At 47.5% G+C, this 26,146-nt stretch overlaps 1 protein-coding gene across 1 annotated transcript in view; it reads right to left on the minus strand.

The window, feature by feature from the left end:
• Window positions 1-274: 274 nt before the first annotated feature.
• PI4KA (phosphatidylinositol 4-kinase alpha) overlaps window positions 275-26,146 on the minus strand; it is a 99,091-nt gene continuing 73,219 nt past the window's right edge. Inside the window, exons 38-55 of the mRNA XM_060269495.1 lie at window positions 25,951-26,030; window positions 25,117-25,310; window positions 24,587-24,677; window positions 23,252-23,419; window positions 22,739-22,792; window positions 21,580-21,700; window positions 21,168-21,297; window positions 18,750-18,820; window positions 17,972-18,044; window positions 17,304-17,374; window positions 12,555-12,664; window positions 10,880-10,984; window positions 10,309-10,434; window positions 8,884-9,004; window positions 7,405-7,564; window positions 6,539-6,628; window positions 4,393-4,476; window positions 275-3,367 (exon numbers count right to left, since the gene is read on the minus strand). Coding sequence (XP_060125478.1) covers window positions 3,316-3,367; window positions 4,393-4,476; window positions 6,539-6,628; window positions 7,405-7,564; window positions 8,884-9,004; window positions 10,309-10,434; window positions 10,880-10,984; window positions 12,555-12,664; window positions 17,304-17,374; window positions 17,972-18,044; window positions 18,750-18,820; window positions 21,168-21,297; window positions 21,580-21,700; window positions 22,739-22,792; window positions 23,252-23,419; window positions 24,587-24,677; window positions 25,117-25,310; window positions 25,951-26,030 — 1,901 coding nt within the window. The 3' untranslated portion in view covers window positions 275-3,315. The remainder of the gene's footprint in view (window positions 3,368-4,392; window positions 4,477-6,538; window positions 6,629-7,404; window positions 7,565-8,883; window positions 9,005-10,308; window positions 10,435-10,879; window positions 10,985-12,554; window positions 12,665-17,303; window positions 17,375-17,971; window positions 18,045-18,749; window positions 18,821-21,167; window positions 21,298-21,579; window positions 21,701-22,738; window positions 22,793-23,251; window positions 23,420-24,586; window positions 24,678-25,116; window positions 25,311-25,950; window positions 26,031-26,146) is intronic.

The raw sequence follows: 26,146 nt of genomic DNA on the forward strand, positions 1-26,146 counted from the left end.
CCTCAAGGCTTTATAAAGAGTGCAGGCCAGAAGGGCATGCGCCACAGATTCGGTTTCTGTTGGGAGCCACCCAGAGTGGTTTGGGGAAACCCAGCCAGATGGGTGGGGTATAAATAATAAATTATCATTATTATCATTATCATTATCTGAGTTGCCCCAGCTACTCTGGCCAAGGGTCATCTAGCCTAGCCCCCTGCAAGGCAGGAATCATTCACCCACCATGGGACTCGAACCCACAACCCTGAGATTAAGAGTCTTGTGTTCTACCAAATGAGCCACCCCCTCTTACTTGGCTGGAGAACCGCACTGTGGAATTTGGAGAAGTGCGAGTTTCAAAGGATAACTCGTTTCCATTATCATATTGTTTCGGATGGGCAAATCTCACGGGCAAAACAGAAGGCAGCTTCCAAAAGTGTAGCCCAATAACACCCCAATATAAGACGCTTTGCTGCCGCCTGGACCAAACCGAAAGGTATGTTTCCCAGCACTGCAAAAATTCAGCGTTTGATTCAATTGGTTTTGCCCTCGGATTTGTTGCAGTGCCTCCTGGCGGCAGCTCCGTGCAACTTGCGTGAAAATCAAAGTGATTGTGACACTTTCCCCTTGCATACGAAGACAGGCACCAGAAGAGCGGACAGGACCATTTTTGGGTCCAAGGGTCAAGAAGGCAGTTTCTGCACCTGCTGCTGTAGAGGGAAGTGAGGGGCAGGTGGGACTTGTCAACCTGGGAAGGTAGCCCATCTAGGAGAAGGAAAAGTCTGATCCGAAGCCTCCACTGCCTTACGGGAGAAGAAAATGCGAAGGAGTAATACTGCAGACTAGAGTCCCTAAGATGGTTGGGTGGTGGCTTGTATGCCTCCTTCCAACAACTCCTGCAGCCAAGCCGGTGCCAAAAGTATTTCCTTTGGTCCACATCAGCAAGGCCAAGAAGGGAGTGTTGTCGTCTGGGCAGCTCGAGATCTCCAGACACACTACCCAGGTTTGTGTCTCGAAGTGGTCACTTTGGTCTTGCCAATGCAACAGTGTGACTTCACCCCGCGAGGTGCACTCCATTGTCTCTTGACACAGACGTATAAATTAAGCATCTCTCTAAAGCCAGGTAGTTCCGTTGCAAGGAGTCAAAGTCAGCTTGATCAGCACGGAAGCCAGTGGCATGTGCTACTGAGAGGAACTTATTTTCAAGAGAACACCGCAGGGAGACCATAGCTCCGTGGTATGGCACATGTTGAGGATTGCTAGGTCAGTGGTGGTTCATGCCCATTTGTTCTATTTATTCCTTACATTATATACCACCCTTTTCTCCGAGGAGCTCAAGGGGACTGGCATGTTCCTCCCGTTCTGCTTTTTATCCGCACAACAACCCTGAGAGGTAGAGTCAGTCTGAAAGGCAGCGACTAGCCAGAGGGTCACCCCAGTGAACTGGGCGAGTGAGGATTCGAAGCCTGGACTACTAGGTCCTAGTCCAGCACTCTTTAACTGCTACACTCGTACCAGTGAGGTGGGAGGCAAGGAGTCGAAAAAGCAGGCGGAACCAGAACCAATCAGAGGCGCAGCCAACTAATTCGAATCTTGCCCCATCCTCCTCCCTGCTAAGGTCAACCCTGAAACTAAGAAACTGTGTTTAAGTTACGGCAGGGGAGGACTAGGTGTGGTTTGTGGGGCAAACCTCACTTTATTTTGCTGTTATTTATCTTTTTTGTTTGCATTTACACCCCAGCTTTTTCTTCAAGGGGCTCAAGATGGCGTACACGGTTCTGTTTACAAAGTCCACTGCCTCCTAGAAATCCAATTTCCCTGCATTAACAACTTCTGGTGCCCAAAAGAAAGTAGGGGAAGAGGGAAACTCAACTGTTCGCTACATCTCTGAGGATTGTAAGGAGGTGTGTGGGAGGGAGCAATCAATGGTGTGTCCAAATGGCTGCATCACTACGCCAACTTCTGAGCCCTGAGCTTCCTGATCTGCACCGCGCAGAATAAAATTAGCACTTGAATAGTGCTGATCGAGGAACCCAGCAAATGCAAAGCTATAAATTTTGCTTCTGTTGTTCTCTGGGGAGGCGGGAGGCTTCTTTTGTGCAGAGACAAACCGAGCAGCTGGCAACGCTGGTGTGGAAAAACACCCACTGTCCGAAAGAATGCGGGACTCCCCATGACAGCAGGGAAGGGATGGGATATTTTGCAAAGTGGTAAGAGATTCCGTGCTGCACCTCACCCAGAAATACAGAACCCTTCAGCTCTGCTAAGGCCTCTTGCTCCTCCCAATGGAGGCTGGAGAGGAGTGTTCAAGTGTGTGTTGAAACCCAGCTACTGTCCAAAAGCAAAAAAAATTACATGTTGCTCCGCCCACTTTTGCCTCTGGCCACGCCCACCACAATGCCCCCACCTCCAGATGTTGCCCTCCTATCGTTCCCGACCTTTTGCCATGGCCTGCAAGCAGGACATGAGCACTACTGCTCAGCTGTGATTCTCAGCAGCCGGTGAGATGGCAGAGGCAACCGTTGTGGCTAGTAGCTGCCGATAGCTTTCTTCTTCGTGAATTTGCCTAATCCTCATGATCATTAAAGCTGGTTGTTTTTATTATTATTTTTAAAAAACAAGCAAACGCTGGAGCAGAGACGTAAAGTATCCTAAGGCCTTCTCTTTTTTTAATTTCATTTTTAAGATTAAATATATCTTGGATAGAGTTTCTCTCCTTAAAACCACACAAAAGGGGGGGAGGAAATACATTCTTCATGTAGGTACGAAATACTGACCGTGGAGCGGGAACCATTTACAGTGCAAAGTACAATATTAACATGGATGCAGGGCTATCACCACCTACAGACGATTATCATTACAATTTCTACAGCATTCACCAGAGCAACTTAATGCTTCTTCGCCGCACTGAGCAGCAACTCTAGAGCATTTGACTGCTGCCGGGATCCTACAGAGTGAGCGTTTTAATGGAACTTGCTTCCAAAAGCCAAAACAAAAACCCCCTGGCAATTGCCACACTCCTCAGGTTTATCTTTTCCTTGCTGAGTTTTACACTCATTCATAGCTGCGACAGGTTTTTGTTTTTTTTAAAATCCACGACTGCAGCCAGCTGCTTCTGTAATCTAGGGACATGGACACCCTGGCGAAGATCAGAGGAACTACTTGAGAGGTGCTGATTGTTACAAGGGTCCTGTAAAAGGGGCACACCCACATTCACATGCACACGCACGCAGAGAGGATTGACCGGAGGCAGTACGCAGTGACTTCCAAGAAATCACGTTTCTAGGCTGGAACAACGGAGACGGGGTCGCGGCTCCCCCAGGATAACCTCGTCTGGGTTCAGTAAGGAATGTCGTTCTGGTAGTACTGGATCATATCGTAGGTCTTACTCCTGGGGGGAAAGGTAACAGAAACAGAAGGCGATTCAGAACTGGCCACCTAGGACTCATCTACACCGGTGAGTTATACAGTTGTTCTCAAACACCTTGGTTCTCAAACAACTTGGAACCCAAACACTGCAAACCCGCAAGTAAGTGTTCTGGTTTGGGAACTTTTTTCGGAAGCCAAACATGCTCCGTTTTGAGTGTTACGCTTCGGATTTGAGTGCCAGACTTCCATTTTGAGTGTTACGCTGAGGTCTGTGTTTTTGCTATTTATTTTGCGTTTTTGTTGCCTTTTTTGTTTTGTACTTTTGTGACTGTGTGGAACCCAGTTCAGCTCCTGATTGATTGATTGACTGACTGTGTGACTGCAGTATATTGTTTATTTCTTTCATTTTACGGATCAATGGTCTCATTAGATAGTAAAATCCATGTTAAATTGCTGTTTTAGGGGTTGTTTTTAAAAGTCTGGAATGGGTTAATCCGTTTTGCATTGCTTCCTATGGGAAAGCACGCCTTGGTTTTGGAACGGACTTCCGGAACGGATTAAGTTTGAGAACCAAGGTACCACTGCAACGTGAAAAAGGTGTTATAAAAATGTGACACCAGAGGGTGCTGTAGAGCAGCGCTCTTGGAAAATAGCATGTTTTTAAATAGCGTTTTCCAGATCAGTGTAGATCCAGCTCTAGACGGTGTGGAGCAGGGTTGGGTGGCAAATGACCACACCTGGCGGTACGTATAAAGCTCCTTTTAGGGTTTCAGAGCCGGGCAGAATGTTTTCACTACTAAGGGTCAGTTACAGAAGAAGGAATGCCAGGGTAGCAATACCGCTTGCCTGGACGGAGGATGGAGCCTACTGTGCCAAAGCTACAATTCTCATTCATCGCTCTCCCTGGTTTTGCCTCCGGGCTCCAGCCCACGCCTGGGATGTGGCCCCTGGAAGGCTGCCCCGAAGGAAATGTGGCCCTTGGGCTGAGAAAGGTTCCTTTGCTAGAGAATGACCAGGAAATAAGCCAGCAGACGTGTAGAGGCCTACCTGTTGCTGAGGAAGCAGCTCTGGATTATCTTGATGATGAAGTTGGCCGCTTCTCGCTCCGTCATGTTGGGGCTGAACCTGTTCCTGTTCGAGGAGGAAGCAGAGGAGATCTCAAGAGTTTGCAGTTTGGAGAAAAGGCAAGTGAGAAGCGACATAACCATGCATGGGCATGGAGAAAGTGGAGGAAGAAAAGTGCTTTCTCCCTCTCACACGGCGCCAGAACTTGTGGATATCCAATGAAGCTTAATGTTGGAAGATTCAGGAGATATTGGGGGGGGGAGAGGACTTCTTCAAGCAGCGCAAACTATGGAACTCGCACCCCTAGGAGGCAGTGGGGGCCACCAGCTTGAATATGTTCTTATGAGGACAAAAACGTCTCATCTCTTAGTAACAGCCTCTGATTCTGACAAGGAAGTGAGACACAGTCTGTCTGATTACCAGCAGCTGGATCCTAATCCCATTTATTCTAAAGTCCTATGTTGTTTCACTTCCAGATATGGGAAACAATCCACTGCCCACGCTCTCGAACGCGATGCCACGCTTCGGTCATTCAGTTAATTCACTGCACTTCAGGGATTCAAGTAATCCCATAATGTGGATTCAATACTGACAATATTGTATATAGTTGCTTTAAACGTTTTATTTCATGCTTCTTTCTTTAATGCAGGGTTTTCGTTTTTGTGAAATTTAATAAAAAATATATTATACCAAAAATTAATAACAATTCACTGCACTTCATGGAACCAGGGCTCCTTTTTTTAAAAGGAAAAATCAGAACTGCTCAGAGGGGTGCGATTCTAATCTGCATGCCAGGTGTGTGCTGCTCTTTCACACCTGTGCCCTTTCCTCACGGATGCTTCCTTGCTCAGAGGACACATTTCTTGACATTCGGAAGCCTGCATTAAGAGTGGGGGGAAATCCTCAGAACTGGGGACTTTCAGAACTGGGGACTTGACAGTATTCTGAGGAGCGCCTTAGGCAGAGGAAGGAGACACAAGAATGCTTGTTCAAGGCCTGGGATTCTCGTTCCATCACGCTCTGCTGAAAGACCAGCTCCATCAGGCCAACTGAAATGTTTCTGTCGCCCAGGAGCAGCCATTCCATCAGGCTGCCACAGGGAGAGAAATGGGAAGCGGGGCTCATCCCATTAGCTTTGCTGAAAGACCAGCTCCGTAAGGTACTTCAAGCCCTGAAGTGTTTCTGTGCCAGTTGGTCATTTTAAAAGCTACTACTTAAGAATGGTTCCCGGCTTCACTCCCCCCCCCAACTTCCCTCCCTTCCCCCTTCCCCTTGTGCATCGTGTCTTTTTAGACACGATGGGCAGAGACGTGTCTTGTTTTAACTGGCTGCATGTAAGCCGCTCTGGGGGTCTGCTTGGCTGTAGAGTGGAATACAAGCAGCACGCAAGGGCACAAGATTCAATCAAGTTTCAATCAAGTATTATTAGTACAAAAAGAAAATAATAAGAGAACCATATACAAGTGCTGACACAGAAGCCAAAACTAAACGTCAAGCAGATAGCATATACAAATAAATACCGAAAGGCAAACCAGTCTTTATGGTCTTTGAGGCTATATAGCGGTCAGCAAAGTGGCAGCAGGTCGAACGAAGTGTCAATGATAGACAGGCTGCCGGCGTTTTTCGCCTGTTTCGACCATATGACGGGCTTCTTCAGTAGTTTCTCCTTCTGCTTTCATATGTTTAATGCATTCAAATTCGTATGAAACCACTTATCTTGGCTTAGGCCACAATGCTCAGGTTCTTTTTCAAAAGGTTCTCTCATGCGGCTTTAATACATTTACATGTTCAATTTCTTATATTCAGGGGAGCCCGGACTACACAATTTGCTTTTCATATTGTTATCAGTCACTTTGTACCTCAACTAACAAAATGCAACTTTTGCACGACCCTTGCTTTTCGAATTGCCCAAATGATGTTTTTTGAACAGTAACCTCCCCCTAGAACCGCCCCATAGCTGCCCATTCTGAGTCTGGCTGTGCCCATTAAGAAAAAGCTCTGCGTGGAACTCAAGGCAGACTCCAATTCAGGCACAAACTGGGCCCAGGCCTGCTTAACTTTAAGCAAGGCTGCTTCGTCCTGTGCCTCCAGAGGGCAGCCCCGCCATTAGGAAAGAGGCACGACTTACTTTAACAGTTTGATTGTCTGCCCTCGGAAACAGGGCAGCCCTGTGTCCAGCATCAACGTCACCAGAGACACCACGGCATCCATGTAAGGCCTGCGCAAGGGGGGGGGGGGAGAGAGATGGATATGGACAGAGAGAGGAGAGGGAATTATTAGATCCTCTCCTGTATCTGAAGAAAGAAAATAAAACCAGAGGGACACGGTCTGGGCGTGGACCACACCTTATTACTGTAATTAAATCTACACAGTGTAATCATCTCCCGTTTGGCGATGAGGCTGGGTTGCCGCCTGCAATCTATCAGCCATAATGAAATGACTGTTCAAAGTGTTGGTGCTGACCTTTAAAGCCCTAAATGGCCTTGGTCCAGTATACCCAAAGGAGCGTCTCCACCCCCATCGTTCTGCCCAGACACTGAGGTCCAGCACCGAGGGCCTTCTGGTGGTTCCCTCGTTGCAGGAAACCAGGCAGAGGGCCTTCTCGGTAGTGGCGCCCGCCCTGTGGAACACCCTCCCATCAGATGTCAAAGAGAAAAACAACTACCAGATTTTTTAGAAGACATCTGAAGGCAGCCCTGTTTAGGGAGGCTTTTAATGTTTAATAGATTATTTTATTTCATTTTCTGTTGGAAGCCGCCCAGAGTAGCTGGGGAAACCCAGCCAGATGGGCGGGGTATAAATAATAAATTATTATTATTAAGTATTATTATTATTACTGTGACAAAGGCAGTCCCCTTTCCTCTAGGATTGGCAGCTGTGATGCCGACCTCCCCCCTCCCACCACAAGGCAGTTGTAGGAATGGACCTCGGGGAAGATGAGCTGGCCTTCGGTGTAAGGGCTGGAGATTGACTCCAGGGTGGAAGCCTCCTCACCTGACTGCCAGGTAACCCCTGACGCACATCTCCATGAACCACTTGAAAGGCGTGGCCTCCATCTTCCCTCCCATTATCATAACCATCTCGTCGGTCAGCTTGATGTCTGGCTCCCAACCCAGGTTTCCGCCAGGAGAACTCTCAAACATGAATCCAAAGTCTGTGTGCCAGGGAAGGGGGGAGGGGAAGCAAACAAAACACAAGAAGGATCAAACAGGCCCGTTCTGCTCCCATATTTCAAAAGTACTAAAAGCCCAGGGGTCCAATCGGCAGTGGAGACGCTGGAGGCGGTCTAGGACTGGAAATGGAACGTCAGGGAGTAAAAGAGCCCTTTACCGTCTCTGCGCAAGATACTTTCCCACTCAAAATCTTAACCTCACTGCTCCTCTCTCTAAAGTTTCGTGTGTGTGTGTGTGTGTGTGTGTGTGTTTACAGCACACACCCTGAGCCTCATCAGGGCGCATGATTTTCAGCAGGAAAATAGTTGGCAGGGAAATGGTTAAACATCACCTGCACTCATCAGTTTTTTTTGTCTTGAATATAGGTGCTCTAAGTCTCTGCTTAGTCCTTCTGCCTTAGTCCTCTGCCATGGACTGCAAGAAGATCAAACCTATCCATTCTTAAGGAAATCAACCCTGAGTGCTCACTGGAAGCGGAAGGACAGATCCTGAAGCTGAGGCTCCAATACTTATGGCCACCTCATGAGAAGAGAAGACTCCCTGGAAAAGACCCTGATGTTGGGAAAGATGGAGGGCACAAGGAGAAGGGGACGACAGAGGACGAGATGGTTGGACAGTGTTCTCGGATCTACGAACATGAGTTTGACCAAACTGCGGGAGGCAGTGGAAGACAGGAGTGCCTGGCGTGCTATGGTCCATGGGGTCACGAAGAGTCGGACACGACTAAACGACAACAAAGTCTCTGCTAGGAGAGAACTCTTTGCCTCTGAAAACGTGGCCTAAGCATCCTTAGACAAGGGCCAATGAAATTTTATATCCCTCAGTGGATGCCAAAGTGCATTCATAAACACATGAGCACCTCTTCTACCAATTGGTTTTATTTATTTATTACATTTATATCCCTTCCTTGAAGGGGCTCTGGACAGCATACAGAGTTCTCCCCTGCCTTTCCAACTATAATGGGTGGAAACATTGTGGGGATTTACAACAGTGGCTAAACTAAATAATGTTATTAGATTTAAACAATGAAAACGAAGACATAGTAACTTACCTAAGGTTGGTAACAGAAGGAAGCTAACAGTTTATAATGTTTTGAAAGACACTGCATAGAATATAAATAACTGGTTCGGTGTTTAATTTCAGTATATTTCAATGTTACTTACTGCTCTTCCTCTAACTGGACATGTCAATTTTCTCTTTGCATATGAACGTATTTTCATGCATTCATATTGTGCAGAAAAGACTAAAATTCTCAATGTCAAAAAAACCCAAACCGAACAAAACCAAGGAGTGAACTAACCAATATGAATGATGTGCCCATGTTTGTCCAGCATGATGTTGCCATTGTGTCTGTCTTTAATCTGCAACAGGAACAACAGGAGGCTGTAGGCAGCCATGCTGCGGATGAAGTTGTAACGAGCCTGCAAGAATGAGTCAAGTGTCGGTAGTGTTAAGATTAAGCAAAGAAAAAGAAATATAAATTTCAGATCATCACTGAGAAACTACAGAGATAATAGGAAGAGTGGGGTAGAAGCCAGTAATTTTGTTAGAGTCTTGCAGTAAACAATTTGACAGGGATGATTAAATTGACTTTTGCAGAATTGGGGGGATGCCTTTAATTTTTAACCTCTAAAAAATGGCACGTGTAGCCCTTGGGATGCTGCTGAACTGCATCCCTGGCCGTTATTACATCAGCTGGTTATAATAATAATAATAATAATAATAATAATAATAATAATAATAATAATAATTTATTATTTATACCCCGCCCATCTGGCTGGGTCTCCCCAGCCACTCTGGGCGGCTTCCAACAGAAAAATAAAACACAGTAATCTATTAAACATTAAAAGCCTCCCTGAACAGGGCTGCCTTCAGATGTCTTCTAAAAGTCTGGTAGTTGTTTTCCTCTTTGGCATCTGTTGGGAGGGCGTTCCACAGGGCAGGCGCCACCACCCAGAAGGCCCTCTGCCTAGTTCCCTGCAACTTGGCTTCTTGCAATGAGGGAACCGCCAGAAGGCCCTCGGTGCTGGATCTCAGTGTCCGGGCAGAATGATAGAGGTGGAGACGCTCCTTCAGGTATACTGGACCGAGGCCATTTAGGGCTTTAAAGGTCAGCACCAACACTTTGAATTGTGCTTGGAAACGTACAGGGAGCCAATGTAGATCTTTCAAGACCAGTGTTATGTGGTTTGTTTGTTTTACTTATAAGTCGCTTTCCCACAACGAGCTGCGCCCAAAGCAGCTTAGGGCAAACATCCAAAACATAAAAACAGAGAATATTGGAAATGCAAGCATAGCAAATACAGAACACGCCAGTACATTCAAAGTAACAAAAACCAACAATTTAGCAAACACGGAATAAATCCATTATTACAAAAAAAAGAACTACACCAAATCTAGGCTTAAGTACATAAATATAAAGCAAAAACAAAAGTGAAGTAAAGTTTCTGGTACTGGTCTTGCTGTACTCCAAAGAGCCTGGCTTAAATATAGTTCAGAGAGGGAGGGTAGATTACATACAGCCGGTTCCCATATCCTGACTCTAGAGGAGGCTGACAGCAGCAAAATGCAAATGTCAGGGAGAACAACTCTGTTCCTAAAACTCCTGAGAGTACGGACTGCTGGTGCAGGTCTTATTGCAGGCTGGGGGTGGGTGGGTGGGGGGTGGAGGGGTGGTGCTAAATCACTACCACAACCAAGTCTGGCTCAGCATCTGGTAGAATACCTTTTGGAAAGCCAGAGTTGATTCATCTCCGTACTGCCTTGTAAAGTAGTCGTACATCCCAAAGTCTGTCTGCCTGCCCAGCTGGTCACGGGACGTACAATCAGGAATGCATTCAATGACACCACACTAGGAGAAGAAAGCAGAAAGATTAACAACCACAACTCATGGACCTTGCCGTGCAGCAAGGCTCGTTTATTAAAAATAATGTTGCTAGTATGTGCTAGGTGCTGCACATCATATAGAAATACAATACAATAAAAGGTCAGGAACACATTTTAGAATAGGCAGGCAGAACACTTGGCCCTCCAGCTGACGCCGAACTATAACTCCCATCATCCCATCAACTACAACTCCCAGACGACTGATGGGAGTTATAGTTGTGCAGCCCCATATAGAGGACCGCTTGGAGGCTGCAAGAGGAAAAGGAGGTCTGGAACGCTATGTCTCGTCAGAGAAAAACACTCACATCGTTAGAGATATATGGGATTTCAAAAAGGAGTGCCGAGTTGCCCCTTCCCAGGGGCACTAAATCCCATCTTTCCATTTGAAGAGCCAGTAAGTAAATACTCACCCCTGGGGCTGTGGCCACTACTCTGTACGGAAACACATACAGGTCGAGACCCACCAGCTGAAATATGTTCTTGAAGAGGTCAATGATTTGCAACGCCAGCATGTCCTGTTTGGCAACGCAAGGAAGACATGTTAGGAGGAAACTAAATCAGATTCAGCAGAGGCAAACACGAGGCAAGCAACTGGATTTGAAACCGATTTGGCCGAAGGAGGCAGGGAATTGTGTATGCCCAATGGCTGGAGAACACCCACTTCATCTCAACAGTGTGCTTTTCAAAGCATAGCCTTAGAGCTGGAACATGCCTTACTCATGCCACGAGAGAGGGTGGCACCCTGGGCTTTTTCTCCATCTTTCTTTGCTGCAAGCATTAAGTTGGCTCACTTGCAGAAGGCATAGGATGCTGTCTTATACACAGCCAAACAACTGGTCCATCTAGCTCAGCGGTGTCTACTCTATATCAGGGCAGCCCACCTTTTCATAACAAGTGGGTCACATGAGCACTTTGACATGGAACCCGTGGGCTGCACATTGTCTTGTCACACTGGAGGTGGAGGGAGCAAGGTCAAAATTTGACACACCCACCCGCCTACCCCCAGGCCTTGTGCCGCCTTCCCATAGCCACCTAAGCAAGGCACCGAGATTTGGGAAAGGAGGCACGAGGCTCTGGCAGGATGCTAGAGCCTGAGTGCCCACCTCCTTCCCAAAGCTGAGAGAGCTTTGGGAAGGCGATGGAACCTGCCAGACCCAAGTCCCAGCACCTCCTTGCCCAGCTCTGGGAAGGAAGCACGAGGGCTGCAGGTGTCAAAATGTTGCCAACAGCTGCCAAAAAGGGCACTGAGGGCCGCACGTGGCCCTCAAGCCATGCGTTGGGACCACCCTGGTCTATACTGGCTGGCTGCCATTGGGGGCCGGGCTTTCAGACAGGGGGCGTTCCCAGCTCTACCACAGCAGCCCTTGTGCTTCCTTCCTGTATTGCTGCAGCCCCAGCCCCTTCACGTGTCACCTGATCACCATGTCACTCTGCACAGTGAGCCACCTTGAAAAGTCTTTTTGAAAAAGATAGGGAGAAGAACCTTACGGATAAAAATAAATAAATAGCTCAGATATCACAGCCTGCAATAAATTCTGAAGTTGTTATCCAACTGAGTAAGAGTTACTCAGAGTAACAGCCTATGTATGCAGTGGGGCGAGGGACCCAGGTGGCGCTGTGGTTAAACCACTGAGCCTAGGGCTTGCTGATCAGAAGGTCGGCGGTTCGAATCCCTGTGACGGGGTGAGCTCCCGTTGCTTGGTCCCAGCTCCTGCCAACCTAGCAGTTCGAAAGCACATCAAAGTGCAAGTAGATAAATAGGAACCGCTACAGCGGGAAGGTAAACGGCGTTTCCGTGTGCTGCTCTGGTTTGCCAGAAGCGGCTTTGTCATGCTGGCCACATGACCTGGAAGCTGTACGCTGGCTTCCTCGGCCAATAATGCGAGATGAGCGCGCAACCCCAGAGTCGGTCACGACTGGACCTGATGGTCAGGGGTTCCTTTACCTTTACCTTTATGCAGTGGGGCAGCAGGCGTGTTTCCCCCCCGCTCTCGGGGGAAAGCCAAAAATAAAATAAAATATGCAAGCTTATTACCGCCACAGTTCAACTGGTCGTTCCTGAGAAGGGGCTTGCGGCCTTCTTACCTGTCTGCAGTCATCGCCCACTTTGAAGATGGCTGCCTGCCAGCAAATCTTCTTGCTCTCTACCCCATCTTCTCCGCTTTCGTCTATGGAGTCCGAACGACAGCGCAGACCTAGAAAGAGTGTGAAATCCAAGTAAAACCAAATGCAGTTTCACTGGGGAGAAGAAATGCCGGCACTCCATGCAAGCTTGCTGAGAGAAGGAGATGACTAAAGAACTAAGACACTTTCCCTTTAGCAGTAATACTGAAGAGATCCTCCCGAAAGGAACCCGGCCTCCAAGAATAATTGCGAGAGCTGTAGCTTTAATCGTAGAATCTTAAGAGTTGGAAGGTACCCCGGGGTCATCCAGTCCAACCCCCTGCAATGCAGGAATCTCAGCTTAAAGCATCTATGACAGGTAGCCATCCAACCCATTTAAAAACCTCCAAGGAAGGAGAGACCACAACCTCTCGCAGGAGTCTGTTCCACTGCTGAGCAGCTCTTACAGTCAGAAAGTTTTTTCCAAGTGTTTAGTCAGAATCTCCTTTCTTGCAGCTTGAAACCACTGGTTCAAGTCCTACTGTGAGGGACAAGGGATACAGGGAAGTCCCTCCCATCTTAAGTTCCAGCCCATCCCCAAGCGCTGGAGAGAGTAAGGAGAGCTCTGCCTCCAGCGGAGAGTCAGGAAGTGGTGTCCGAGGCTCAGGCAAGGTTGTGGAGCCCATGCCTCAGGTGGGACAGGAAGTTGGACGCACGGGGGGGAGGCCAATCCCCCCAACTCCCGAATTGCGACGCAAACGTAGGGGGAAGAGGTTGGGTCTGCCAAAGCTTTGGTGCTGGAAGAAAACGCGCCAATCGCCATTCGGAGGTTCTGACACCTCACCTTAAGGATGCATTTTTACTGCTCTGAACACTGTAAATAATCAGCACTTAATAAAAGCCTTAAAAGACCATGCTGGAGTCGTTACTCTAGAGTAGCCATATCAGGCCCTCTGACAGCAACCTCCGAATCTTTTTTTGGCTACTTTGGAGTGCAGCGATGAGCGCTCAAGAGGCTGAGCATTGGAGGCTGGAGGCCGAAGCAGCGAAGCAGGAGCTACGGAACCTCACAGCGCAGGCACAGCAGCAATTGCATGCCGCTCAGGAGGAAGCGCGAGGGGCGCAGGAGGAGCTGAACAAGCTGGTGGACCTCATGTCCAAAATGTGCCACTTTATACCGTGTGCCAGGGCGGTCTCGGCAGAAGAGACGGCCAAACTGTTTGTTGACCACGTATTCAGACTGCATGGATTGCCTTTAAGAGTTATTTCGGATCGTGGCCGCCAATTTGTTTCCAGGTTCTGGCGGCGGCTCATGAACCTCCTGCAGGTGGAGGTCAGTTTGTCTACGGCTCGGCACCCGCAGACCAATGGACAGGCGGAGCGGGTCAACGCCATTCTGCAGCAGTACCTGAGATGTTACGTCAGCCAGAGGCAAACGGACTGGGTGGATCGCCTGCCACTGGCAGAATTTGCCTACAACAATGCGGTGCACGTCTCCACAGGGGTGTCGCCCTTTAAGGCCAACTACGGGCGCGACCTCAGATCTTTCCCGGAGAGGGAGGGGGAGGAGGAGGAAGAGGGCCCACAGGCAGAGGATTGGGCAGAGGACCTGGAGACGGTGCACCAGCAGCTCAGAGAACACTTGGAGAGGGCCAAGGAAGCGTACAAGAAGGGGGCAGATCGCCACAGGCGACCGGGAGAGGTCATCAGGGTGGGGGACAAGGTTTGGTTATCCTCGGAAGGTCTTCCCACCAGGGGGCGATGCAAGAAGTTAGCACCCAGGAGGCTGGGCCCCTTCACGGTCACGCAACAGGTCAACCCGGTAGCCTTCAGGCTAGCACTGCCTGAGGACATGAGAGTGCACCCAGTGTTTCATAGATCGCTGCTGTCGCCGTACAGAGAAAGTACCAGGTTCAGGGACAGCGATCAGCCTCCAGAGGGAGGGGGGGAGACGGGAGACGCCCGACAGCTCAATGAGGCAACTGAGATTTTAGACTCAAGGAGAGGGGTGAGAGGGCTGGAGTACCTGATAGCATGGGAGGACACTCCGCCGTCCCACAATGAGTGGATACCGGCCACGGAAGTACCTGAGGAATTTTTAGTGGAAGAGTTCCACGCCCTGTTCCCCCACAGGCCCAAGCCCTGGCACATGGAAAGGGAGGGAGAGGGGGAGGGGCGGGAGGAAGGGATCGCAGGCAGCAGCTCTCCATGGAGATGGGAAGCGGAATTTGAGGATACGGAAGAAGAGGTGTGGGTTTCACCGAGGTCGACTACGTCAGAGGCAGGAGAGGACTGGCAGAACATTTTTACTCCCACCAGCTCTGACGCCACTGACTTCTTGGGATTCCCGTCTTCTCAGGGGGAAGGAGAAAGATCGCAGGATTGGGGGGAAATTTTTACACCCACAGGCTCGGATGCCACAGACTTCTTGGGGTTTCACTCGTCCCCAGCAAGCAGAGAGCCCCTAGGGAGGGGGGGAGAGGAGCCTGGGAGGGGGGTGGATGTGAGGGACAAGGGATACAGGGAAGTCCCTCCCATCTTAAGTTCCAGCCCATCCCCAAGCGCTGGAGAGAGTAAGGAGAGCTCTGCCTCCAGCGGAGAGTCAGGAAGTGGTGTCCGAGGCTCAGGCAAGGTTGTGGAGCCATGCCTCAGGTGGGACAGGAAGTTGGACGCACGGGGGGGAGGCCAATCCCCCCAACTCCCGAATTGCGACGCAAACGTAGGGGGAAGAGGTTGGGTCTGCCAAAGCTTTGGTGCTGGAAGAAAACGCGCCACTCGCCATTCGGAGGTTCTGACACCTCACCTTAAGGATGCATTTTTACCGCTCTGAACACTGTAAATAATCAGCACTTAATAAAAGCCTTAAAAGACCATGCTGGAGTCGTTACTCTAGAGTAGCCATATCAGGCCCTCTGACACCTACCCTCCAGAGCAGAAGAAATCAAGCATGCTCCCTCCTCCACGTGACAGACCTTAAGATATTTGAAGATGGCTATCATAGTCTCCTCTTTTCCAGGCTAAACATACCTAGCTCCTTCAAGCGCTCCTCATAAGGCTTAGCTCCCAGACCCTTGATCATCTTGGTTGCCCTCCTCTGCACATGCTCCAGCTTGTTAACACCCTTCTTAAATTGTGGTGCCCAGAATTGGACACAGCATTCCAAGTGGGGTCTGACCAAGGCAGAATAGAGTAGTACTATGACTTCCCTTGAACTGGACACTATACTTCTGTCGATGCAGCCTAGAATAATATTAGCTTTTTCTTTTTCTTTTTTCTGCTGCATCACACTGTTGCCTCATGTTAAGCTTGTGGTACACCAAGACCCCTAGATCCTTTTCACATGTACAGTGGTACCTCGCAAGACGAATGCCTCGTGCAACGAAAAACTCGCAAGACGAAAGACGCAAGACGACGAGGTTTTCTAGTTTCTAGGGAAGGCGGCAAAGGAAGCGCAGGAAGCTGACAGCCGATCTTCCTTTGCCTTCTTCCCACGCTACAGCTGGTTCCCCGGGGCTTGCCAAGCAGGCAGCGACAAGCCCTGGCAAGCAGCGCCCGCCACACTTCGGCTCCGAGGGACGGAGTGCGGCGGGTGCTGTTTGCCGGGGCTTGTTGTCGCCTGCCTTGGCAAACCCCGGCAAGCAGCGCCCACCACGCTTCAGCACCGGGGGATGGAGCCGAAGCGCACTGGGCGCTGCTTGCCGGGGTTTTCCAAGGCAGGCGGTGACAAGCCCCGGCAAGCAGCTTTTTTGCCCATAGGAACACATTAATTAAGTTTCAATGCATTCCTATGGGAAACCGCGATTTGCAGGACGAATTTTTCATAAAACGAATATACCCATGGAACAAATTAAATTCCTCTTGCGAGGTACCACTGTAAGCCAGGTTCCCCCATCCTATATTTGTGCTTCTGGTTTTTCCTGCCTAATGTACAGGATGATATTTTTGGATACGATCTTTAAAATATTACTTCTCCTTCCCTTAAAAAAAATCATTTGTTTCTCCTCTGTTCTCTGAGTTTCCTAGTAGAATGGTTCTGTTGCTGTTTATTATTGGATGTACTATACTGAATGTGCTATAGATAAATAGCTAGCCAGCCAGGATTAGGAGGATTGGGAGACAAAGCTAGCTTGAGCTGGCTCTGCTGGTCATTGGCTCTGGCGCCCCCTACTGTCGGCCTCCCCTGTCTTTCACCCAACCAGCCGCAATGGGCACCAGCCACCACTGAAAGAGAGGAGAGGCAAGTGCAGAGCTATATGCCATGTTCCACGGGAGGTAAAAGCAATCCCAGCAAACCACCTTAGGGATCTTTCTGGATCAAAAGGTCGGATAGGAACCAAATGAGTAGAATAAAGAAATAGAAAGTTTCACACAACAGAAATGAGGAGGCTGGAGTAAACAGGGAAAGGATATACGATTATTTCCTCTGCATATATTTTGACTAGACACACAGTAAGGTCATAGGGTCTAGGGGACTGTGCCAAAGGCTTCATGGAAAAGGCTGGTATTACTGACTATAACAATTACTACCTTATAACTCACAAGCATTCAAAAACAACAATCTCATATGAAAAGCACATGGAATACATCCATGTAAATTATATTCCTCTTCAAGGGGAAACCAAGGATTGTTATATTTCAGCTAAAATACAGGAAGCGGGGGGAAATCACTGCAGGAAATTCTAATGCAAATGGGGACAAACATCATATATACTGGGAAGCTACTGTACTGACCTTCTTTTTCGAGTTCGCTGACTCCGCACCGCTTCACCTTAAACTTGGCCAAGTAAGGTGCTTTGGCAGCGCTGGAAGGACATTAAGAGTAGGAAAAGTGAATAATAATACAGAAAGGAAATGGACCAGATGTGGTTGGACTACAGCCCCTTGACCATTGGCCATGGTGGCTGCAAGGGATGATGGGAGCTGTAGTCCACAGACACCCCACCCCCACCCCTGGTTTAGAAGGGGAGGAGAATCCAAGTCTTTATTGTTGTTGTTGTTGTTTAGTCATTTAGTTGTGTCCGACTCTTCGTGACCCCATGGACCAGAGCACGCCAGGCACTCCTGTCTTCCACTGCCTCCCGTAGTTTGGTCAAACTCATGTTGGCAGCTTCGAGAACACTGTCCAACCATCTCGTCCTCTGTCGTCCCCTTCTCCTTGTGCCCTCCATCTTTCCCAACATCAGGGTCTTTTCCAGGGAGTCTTTTCTTCTCATGAGGTGGCCAAAGTATTGGAGCCTCAGCTTCATGATCTGTCCTTCCAGTGAGCACTCAGGGCTGATTTCCTTCAGAATGGATAGGTTCGATCTTCTAGCAGTCCATGGGACTCTCCAGCACCATAATTCGTAAGTCTTTATTACTGGAGGCAAACTGAGCTGAGGAAGAAAACAAGGCCACCATACCTTTGCATAGGAGTTCCTGACTTGTAGTCGATGTCCAAAACAATCGCTTCGGGGTTGCTGGGCAGATAACAACCTGTCCAAGAGAAAGAGAATTCCTCGGTAAAGCAACTTGACGCTGCCATGTTGGTGCGCTAATGAACTCAACGAGGCATTCCTCTTATCGCTTTGCACACTGGTCCAGGAATTAGTGTCTGAAACAATGTGGCTATCACATTCAGATCATAGCCTGCAGCCTTTGGAAGAAACCCAAGCTCTTCCGCGGAAGTAAATTTAATTCCCATGGACACACACACACACACACACACGGCAATTGGTTTGCCAGTGGTATAATTACTTGGGGAAATGGTTAGCTGCTCTTTCCCACTAACAGCTAGCTGAGAGAAATGCTGCTTGGTTGACTGACATATGAGATAAAGATGGAGTAAACGGGGCATTCTTCTGTACAGCCAGCAAGCATTGAGAAATGCTGCTTGGTTGACTGACATGTGGGATAAAGATGGAGTAATGTGGGAGGGGTGTGTGTGCGTATTTCAGCTACTGTTTATTTTTTTCGGCTGAAAAAGCTCCATGGGCAGCTCACACAAGATCAGGCATCCCCAAACTTCGGCCCTCCAGATGTTTTGGACTACAATTCCCATCTTCCCCAACCACTGGACCTGTTAGCTAGGGATCATGGGAGTTGTAGGCCAAAACATCTGGAGGGCCGCAGTTCGGGGATGCCTGCACAAGATCAATGCCAAAAGAAAAGAAATTTTATAATAATTGTTCATCTCCTTACCAGGCTGCACTTTCACCTCGGACAAAGCACTCAAACAAGCCTTTTTCCTTTCGTCACCTTTAGGGTAAGGCCTATGGAGGAAGAAGAAGAAGAAGAAGAAGAAGAAGAAGAAGAAGAAGAAGAAGAAGAAGAAGAAGAAGAAGAAGAAGAAGAAGAAGAAGAAGAAGATTGTGTCTGAACATGAATGAGGAAATCTGCCGCACAAGCACTGGGAGGGTCTGACAGCAGAAAAGGTGAGGTTGGAACCAGCCGATCCTGTGAGAGTGTTTTGTCTGCTGTATCCAAGCTCAGAGGTATTAAAAGCCTACAGCTTGGCTCCAGGAGACAGCACAAGGACTTTCGTTTTGAGGCCATTGGCCACTGGCTGGAAGCCATTCTTCAAGCTTTCTCTAGGGAGGATGAGCAGCTGCTTATTGAGGTGGTATTACTCTAAGAGAGGAATAGCTGGATACCAATGAGATGGGAAAATCTAAAAGGCCCAGGAATTCAGACAACAATGAGGGTGATGATGCAGTTTTACCACACACCAAACAGACTTAAACTGGACCAATATTTTTTTTTGTCACCTGAAGATAAGTTTGGGTCTACAGAAAGAGTTTTACTTTTGCAAAACATGTCATTGGCCAGATTCAGGTAGGTAGCCGTGTTGGTCTGACGCAGTCAAAATAAATTAAAAAAGACCAAGTTTGTTCTAGGTCAGGCACCCCCAAACTGTGGCCCTCCAGATGTTTTGACCTACAACTCCCATGATCCCTAGCTAACAGGACCAGTAGTCAGGGATGATGGGAATTGTAGTCCAAAACATCTGGAGGGCTGAAGTTTGGGGATGCCTGTTCTAGGTACTGTATAAGCTTTTGTGTGCATGCACACGAAAGCTTATACCCAGAACAAAATTAGTTGGTCTCTAATGTGCTACTGGACAATTTTTTTATTTTTTTATTTATGCCATTGCCCAATGAGAGCAGATGCTCAATAAAAGAGTCTGGGGTTTCCACCCAGAGCCAGAAGTAAACAGCAGGTATTTTTGTGCTTCAGAAGAGTCAGCTCTCAAAGTTCAGGAGACTTTCCGCCATGCAATCAAGTTAAAAGGTTATTCTTGGCCAAGTCACCGTTTGGGGAATTAAGATAAAAGAGTTCTTGTTCAAACAGCTAAACCACAAAAACATCAGGCAAAGAGAATCAATGGCCCAAGTTTAAACATACTGGGCAGGCAAATCTCAAATGCAAATATAGATACATTTATTTACTATACAGATTACAGACCTGACAATGCAATCTGTATAACTAGCTTGTAGTTGCCTGTATTTTGATTATGCCAATTTCCTTTTTCCACACATTACTACAAATGCAAAGTCTTCAGCAGACTAAAGTTTATAACACAGCATGACAGTGATCATAGAATCAGAGTTGGAAGGTATCCCAAGGGTCATCAAGTCCAACCCCCTGCAATGCAGGAAAAGCAGGAATATCAACACACAGCCCCCCCATCCAATTTGAAACAAAACCCGACCCTGCATAGCTCTGCAAATATGCTAGCTGTTTTATTGCTATTATGATTATTATTACTATTGATGAGACTTGTTAGTCGCTTGTGACACAAAGGTCTTAAAAGCGACTTGCAATGTATTTAGAAACATAAACCTAAATACGTTATACCGGTAATATTCACACTTTCAAACGAAAACACATTATATAGCCATAAGCAGGTTTTTACCAGTAATATTTTAAGCAGAGAGAAAAATCATTTTAATTTATTTATTTGTAATCAATCTATAACCTTTATTAGGCATGGCAAGTCCAGGAGTTTCAGAACAAAATTATGGATAAAACATTCACGTTATAGACTTCATGAAATAAAATACATATCAATTAAATTAATATTTTATATCAATTTTCAATTAGCATCCCCTGGTCCTCTCCACAGTGGCCCAATCTCTCTGCATAAACCGAGCACAACAACTCAGCCACCACTAAAGTAACTCCATCATTATTATCTGACAGTAACCCCTGAATAGTTGGCAATGCCGCAATCGATGCATCCACCTGCAAAGCACCCAGCAATCGCCTTCTCGCATTAATACCATAATTGCAGGAAAAGAAAATGTGGTCTAATGTATCTGGTTCATTCTTCCCGCATTTACATAAATTTATACATTTATTTGTATAAATTAATTATATACCTCCCTCTCATAAGATACCCCGGGGGGCAGGGGGGTGGTACAACAACATAAAAAACCATTACATTTTAATCCAAAATCAGGGGTGCCAACTCATGGGGACCAAGCTGTTTGGGTGCCCCCCAAATCTTTTGGGGAGACCGCCCCACCAAAGTTGAGGGGGTGGAGGAGATCCAGGCCCCAGGCGGAGCAATCACGACCACTAATTGTCAGGGCAATCTTCTGAGCGTCTCTTACTTACTTGATGATGGCTGAAACGTTGGTGATTTTATTGAAGAAATCAAATTCACGTTGATAAAACTCCTTTGCTGGCCCAGATAATGAGCCCGTTATTTCCTCAACCAGCTGCTCCAGCAGTTCCCCGATGTCAGCTGCGTGAAGAGTCAAGCAATTTTTTTTTAATAAAAAAAAATGAAATTTGGATAATGGAAACTTTGGTGGAGGGCCTAAAATGGTGGCACCACAAACGTCATAACCCAAGGAATTTGGAAAGCAGAGATAAGGAAGCTTTGGCTCTATGTATATGATTGGACTCCAGCTCCCATCAGCTTGGCTGATGATGGAATGATGGGAGTTGTAGTCCCATCATCATGTGGAGGTCAAAGGGCCCCCACCATCGATGTCGGGAAACAGCCCAAGATAAAAGGACTTACGGTCTTTCTGATGCGCCTCTTCGTCCAAGAAGATGTTGGTTTTCATATTCCAAATGAACTGGTGAGCCAGCAGCTGGGATTTGGCGGCTGCCCACAAGATGTACTCCCTCACATAGCCCATCTGAGAAAACACAAGGAGTCCCATTACCCAGAGGATTTCCCCCAAGAGGTAGCATTTTGGGACTGAAATTTGAACAGGGCCTAATGGACCGCTCTGGTGCATCTGCAGCAGCCTAACCACGTGCTTCACCTTCCCCAGCTGCAACAAAACATATTTCTCCCATAATGGTCTTCGCAGCCACAACCTTCCAACAATTTGACTTCGCCCCCAAAGGCACACTCCTCCACCGTCTCCTGAGACAGACAGATGCCAACAATAACAGACCACCCACTCACACTTGAATCCGTCCGCCTGTTAAGATCTTATTCTGGCCTTTTGCGACCCGGGTCCTTCCAGCTGTTGTTGGTCTATGATTCTATGACTACACTTACTGTGTTTTAATGAGGATTGCTTTGTCGCACATTTTAAATTATGGCTTCTTTTATTCTAATGCTTGTGCAATTGTACCTTAGTTCTCGAACTTAATCCGTTCCGGGAGTCCGTCCGACTCCCGAAACCGTTCAAAAACTAAGGCGCGGCTTCCAATTGGCTGCAGGAGATTCCTGCACTCAATCGGAAGCTGCAGAAGCCGCATCAGACGTTCAGCTTCCCAAAAACGTTCACAAACCGGAACATTTACTTCCGGGTTTGCGGCATTCGGGAGCCGATTTGTTCGACAACTAAGCCATTCGGGAACCAAAGTACCACTGTACTTGTAAACCGTTTAGAAGTCTGTTTCAGCATTAAGAAGGATACACATTAGACAACTCCTTCCATATCTCTGGAACTCTCTTCCAGCAGTCCTGTGGTCCTATCCACTTTTTAAACAAGCTTTAGAAATATTTGTTTCATTCCAACTTCTACTGAGGTGTTGCATGGTGGGTTTTAGGACTGCTGTTTTTAAATTTGGAATTGGATTGTTTTTCTGTACTTTTATATTGCTTGAACCAGTGTTTGCAAGCTGCCTTGGGAGGCGGCTTTTGTCCTGAAAGGTGGCCGATGCATTCCTTAAAACAAATAAAAATATTCCTGGCTTATTCAGTACTTGTGCAGCCTTACCTTATCATATCGAAGTGCCTGCACGATCTGTGGAATGTAAAATAAAATGGCATCCTTGGGGGTGTGAGCAGGGAAAGAAGAGAAAAAGAAAGAAAGGGAAAAGCAGTTAGGATTTGCTTCTTCTCAAGTTAGGGAAGGAAAATAATTTTCTCTTGAAAGAGCAAACACATTTAACCTAATCCTGGCTTCAGAAACAAGATTGCTCCCTTACCGTCATGACAGTGCTTGGAATATTACTGACAACCACCCGTTGGCCCCCACCTTGAAGAAATGCTCCCTTTAAAACAAATATAGAGGTGAGGTACTAATTTCCCCCAACCTGATGCTGTCAAGTGCCGCCACGTAACATTTCAAACGAAAATATTGTTCCGGTTTGCGTGTCACAGTAACGCTAATAGATCAGGGGAGCCCTGCTCCTCCCCTCTAGCACACAGAGACAACAAACCAAAATCCCTAATTTTGCACAAATGCGTTCTAAGAGCGTCCTGTAAAAAAAAAGGCCAGGTTTCTTACTGGAGGGAAAGAACGAAGGACTTTAACTCCGTACTGAGCTGTCAAAGGATGAGGAGGATACATGCTGGAAAAATAAGAAAGGCCCGTTGGAGGGTCTGTCGGTGTCCAGCAAAGGATGTGGCTCAGCTCAGGAGCGTCTGCATCTATCGTGTGCCACGTGACGAGGTACTGAAAGCAGAAAGGAGGGGAAATAATGAACCAAAAAGCCAAGACGGGAGTCACTCAAGTGGCCAAAATGGGAAAGGGCCCACTGGAAAGAAGCAAGATTCTAAAATGCTGTACCTTTCTGCTAATCATTTAAACACCATTTGTTCGCTTGTTTGTTAAATTTATATACTGCCCTTCATCTGAGGAACACAGGGGCAGTTAACAGGATACAGTGGTACCTCGGGTTACAAATGCTTCGGGTTACAAACATTTCAGGTTACAAACTCTGCTAACCCGGACCTAGTACCTCAGGCTGTGAACTTTGCCCCAGGATGAGAACGGAAATTGTGCGCCAGTGGGAGGCCCTATTAGCAAAAGCACGCCTCAGGTTAAGAATGGTTTCAGGTTAAGAATGGACCTCCAGAACGAATTAAGTTCGTAACCCGAGGTACCACTGTAAAAGCACAAAAATACACAACAAACAAAAATGCGTAACAAAACTGCACACACGTTCCCACCACCACCACAGATTGTTTAATCAGTCCAAGGCCTGGGAGAACAGGAATGTTTTGACCCGGCACCTAAAGATATATAGCGAAGGCGCCAGGCAGGTCTCCCTGGGGAGAGCATTCTACAAACAGGGAACTAAAGCAGAAAAGTCCGGTTCTCACCATCCACAAGTTTAAGCCTCACGGTTACAAAAACCAGCATGCTCCACCTTTGCGATTTTGAAAAAAATGAAAGAAATTCTTGGGACCAAACAAGCAGCGAAAGGACAGCCACGCCTGTTGCTCCTGTGTTTGCCCTGTTCACATGGAAAGAGGGGCCGGAATCTGATTATTATTATTTTTACATGGCACAGAATTTGCTCCGTGTCAGGCATTTTGACCACCGCACATTCCCCCAAAGGCCCCCAAAGGTTGAGGACCCCTGGCATAGCCTGAAGGGTCATGATGCAGCAAGCTTGGTTAAAATAAGGAGGTGCTGGCCCTGCAGTCCAAAACATCCAGAGGCATCCAGGTTAAGGAAGGCTAGATGATGCTACAGCATCCAGGAAAATGATGCCTGATCACTTTGGGCCTAAGGCTTCCAAGCAGCATCTTCAGAGCAGCAAACGTGTTTCTCGTGGTGTTGGTAAGCAATCCGCATTAGGTTACAGGCACAGCTAGAACAAGCACAGACACTTACCTTTATTGCTTCTGGCACATCGCTAACTGCTCCTGGGTCCAAGCGGACGAGACGAGTCACTTCCATTCCGATGGCTTCTGTGTTTTTAAACCTAGGAGCGACAAGCAGTTTGAACGGATTACTGGGACACAATGAACACGACGCGGTCCCTTCTCCCTACTTGTCATCAGGAGGTGGTAGAAACGTCCTTTGGTACTGCAGCTTTGGCCCAAAGGAGTCGGCCTTTAGAACAAAGGCTGGATTGGCCAAGTAGAGGCCTAGTAGTTCTCATTGAGATGGTCAACCTAGGTTAGGTTTGGAGGTGCTTGTATTGGTGTGCAAAGCCATATACAGGTTGGGATCGGGATAACTCAAAGATAGTCTCATGGCCAACTGATCACTTCATTCTGCATATTTATCAGGAGGTCCATTTCACACAATGCCAAAATATAAAGGGCCCAGATATTTCAAAAGGTCGAAGTAGCAAAGTCATTGCCCTGAAAGCATCAGTGGAATGAAGTCTCATCTCCTCCTTAAACAGGGACTCTCACCTGGTGGGAAGCTGGACGGCCAGGTAAGGCGAAATGCTCCATGCCAGATTCACGTTATCTTTCCACTGCTTCTCACTCAGGCTGACGTACTTTGACCTCCAGTTTGCAACGCTGTTCTCCCCGGTCTGATCCAGCTCCAGCTCCGGGGATGAGAGAGGATTGTACCATGTAATGAGGCGTTCAATCTCAGTAGCCTTCAGAGGGAAAATAAATAAAAAAGGAGAGAAAACAAAGTTCTGTCAGATCAAAGATGAAACATTGCACATATAGTATGCATGCATTGCGTGGGAGGACCACAATTCATGGCATCTCCAGTTCAAAGAATCATGTTGCGAGGGGATGGGAAAGACCCCTTATAGAGACCCTGGAAAGCTGCTGTCAGACGGAGGGGACTAGACTAGACTAGACTAGATCAGGGATAGCCAAGTTGGTGTTCTCCACATGCTATTGGACTACAACTCCCATCACGCCCAGCCAGCATTGGGGGAGGGATGATGGGGAGTTGTGGCCCAGCAACATCTGGACTTTACCATATTGTCTACCCATGGACTAGATCAGGCATCCCCAAACTGCGGCCCTCCAGATGTTTTGGCCTACAACTCCCATGATCCCTAGCTAAGAGGACCAGTGGTCAGGGATGATGGGAATTGTAGTCCAAAACATCTGGAGGGCCGAGGTTTGGGGGTGCCTGGACTAGATGGACAAACAGTCTGGCCTGGAACAGAACAGCTTCCTGCGTTTTCCTTCACTACCTTAACTCAACCCTTGCTTACTGGTGCCTAACAAAAATGTATAAGCCAAATCCACTCTACTGAAGAAGTAAAAGCAGCTTACCAGCAGTGACAACAGCAACGTTCTCCTTTTCATGTAGTACTTGTGAAGCTGGGTACCTCGATTGGTCTTCTTGGACATCCCTTAAAAAGAAACACAGTGAGCTTTCTCAAGTCTCTTTTTCATATCTTCTTGCTTTGTAAGGGTTTCTGATGGCAGACCAATTCCATACAAAACCGCTGCTTAGCAGTGACCAAAG

The sequence above is a fragment of the Zootoca vivipara genome, chromosome 17 (genome assembly GCF_963506605.1).
Source record: "Zootoca vivipara chromosome 17, rZooViv1.1, whole genome shotgun sequence".
In the NCBI taxonomy this organism is placed as follows: domain Eukaryota; kingdom Metazoa; phylum Chordata; class Lepidosauria; order Squamata; family Lacertidae; genus Zootoca; species Zootoca vivipara.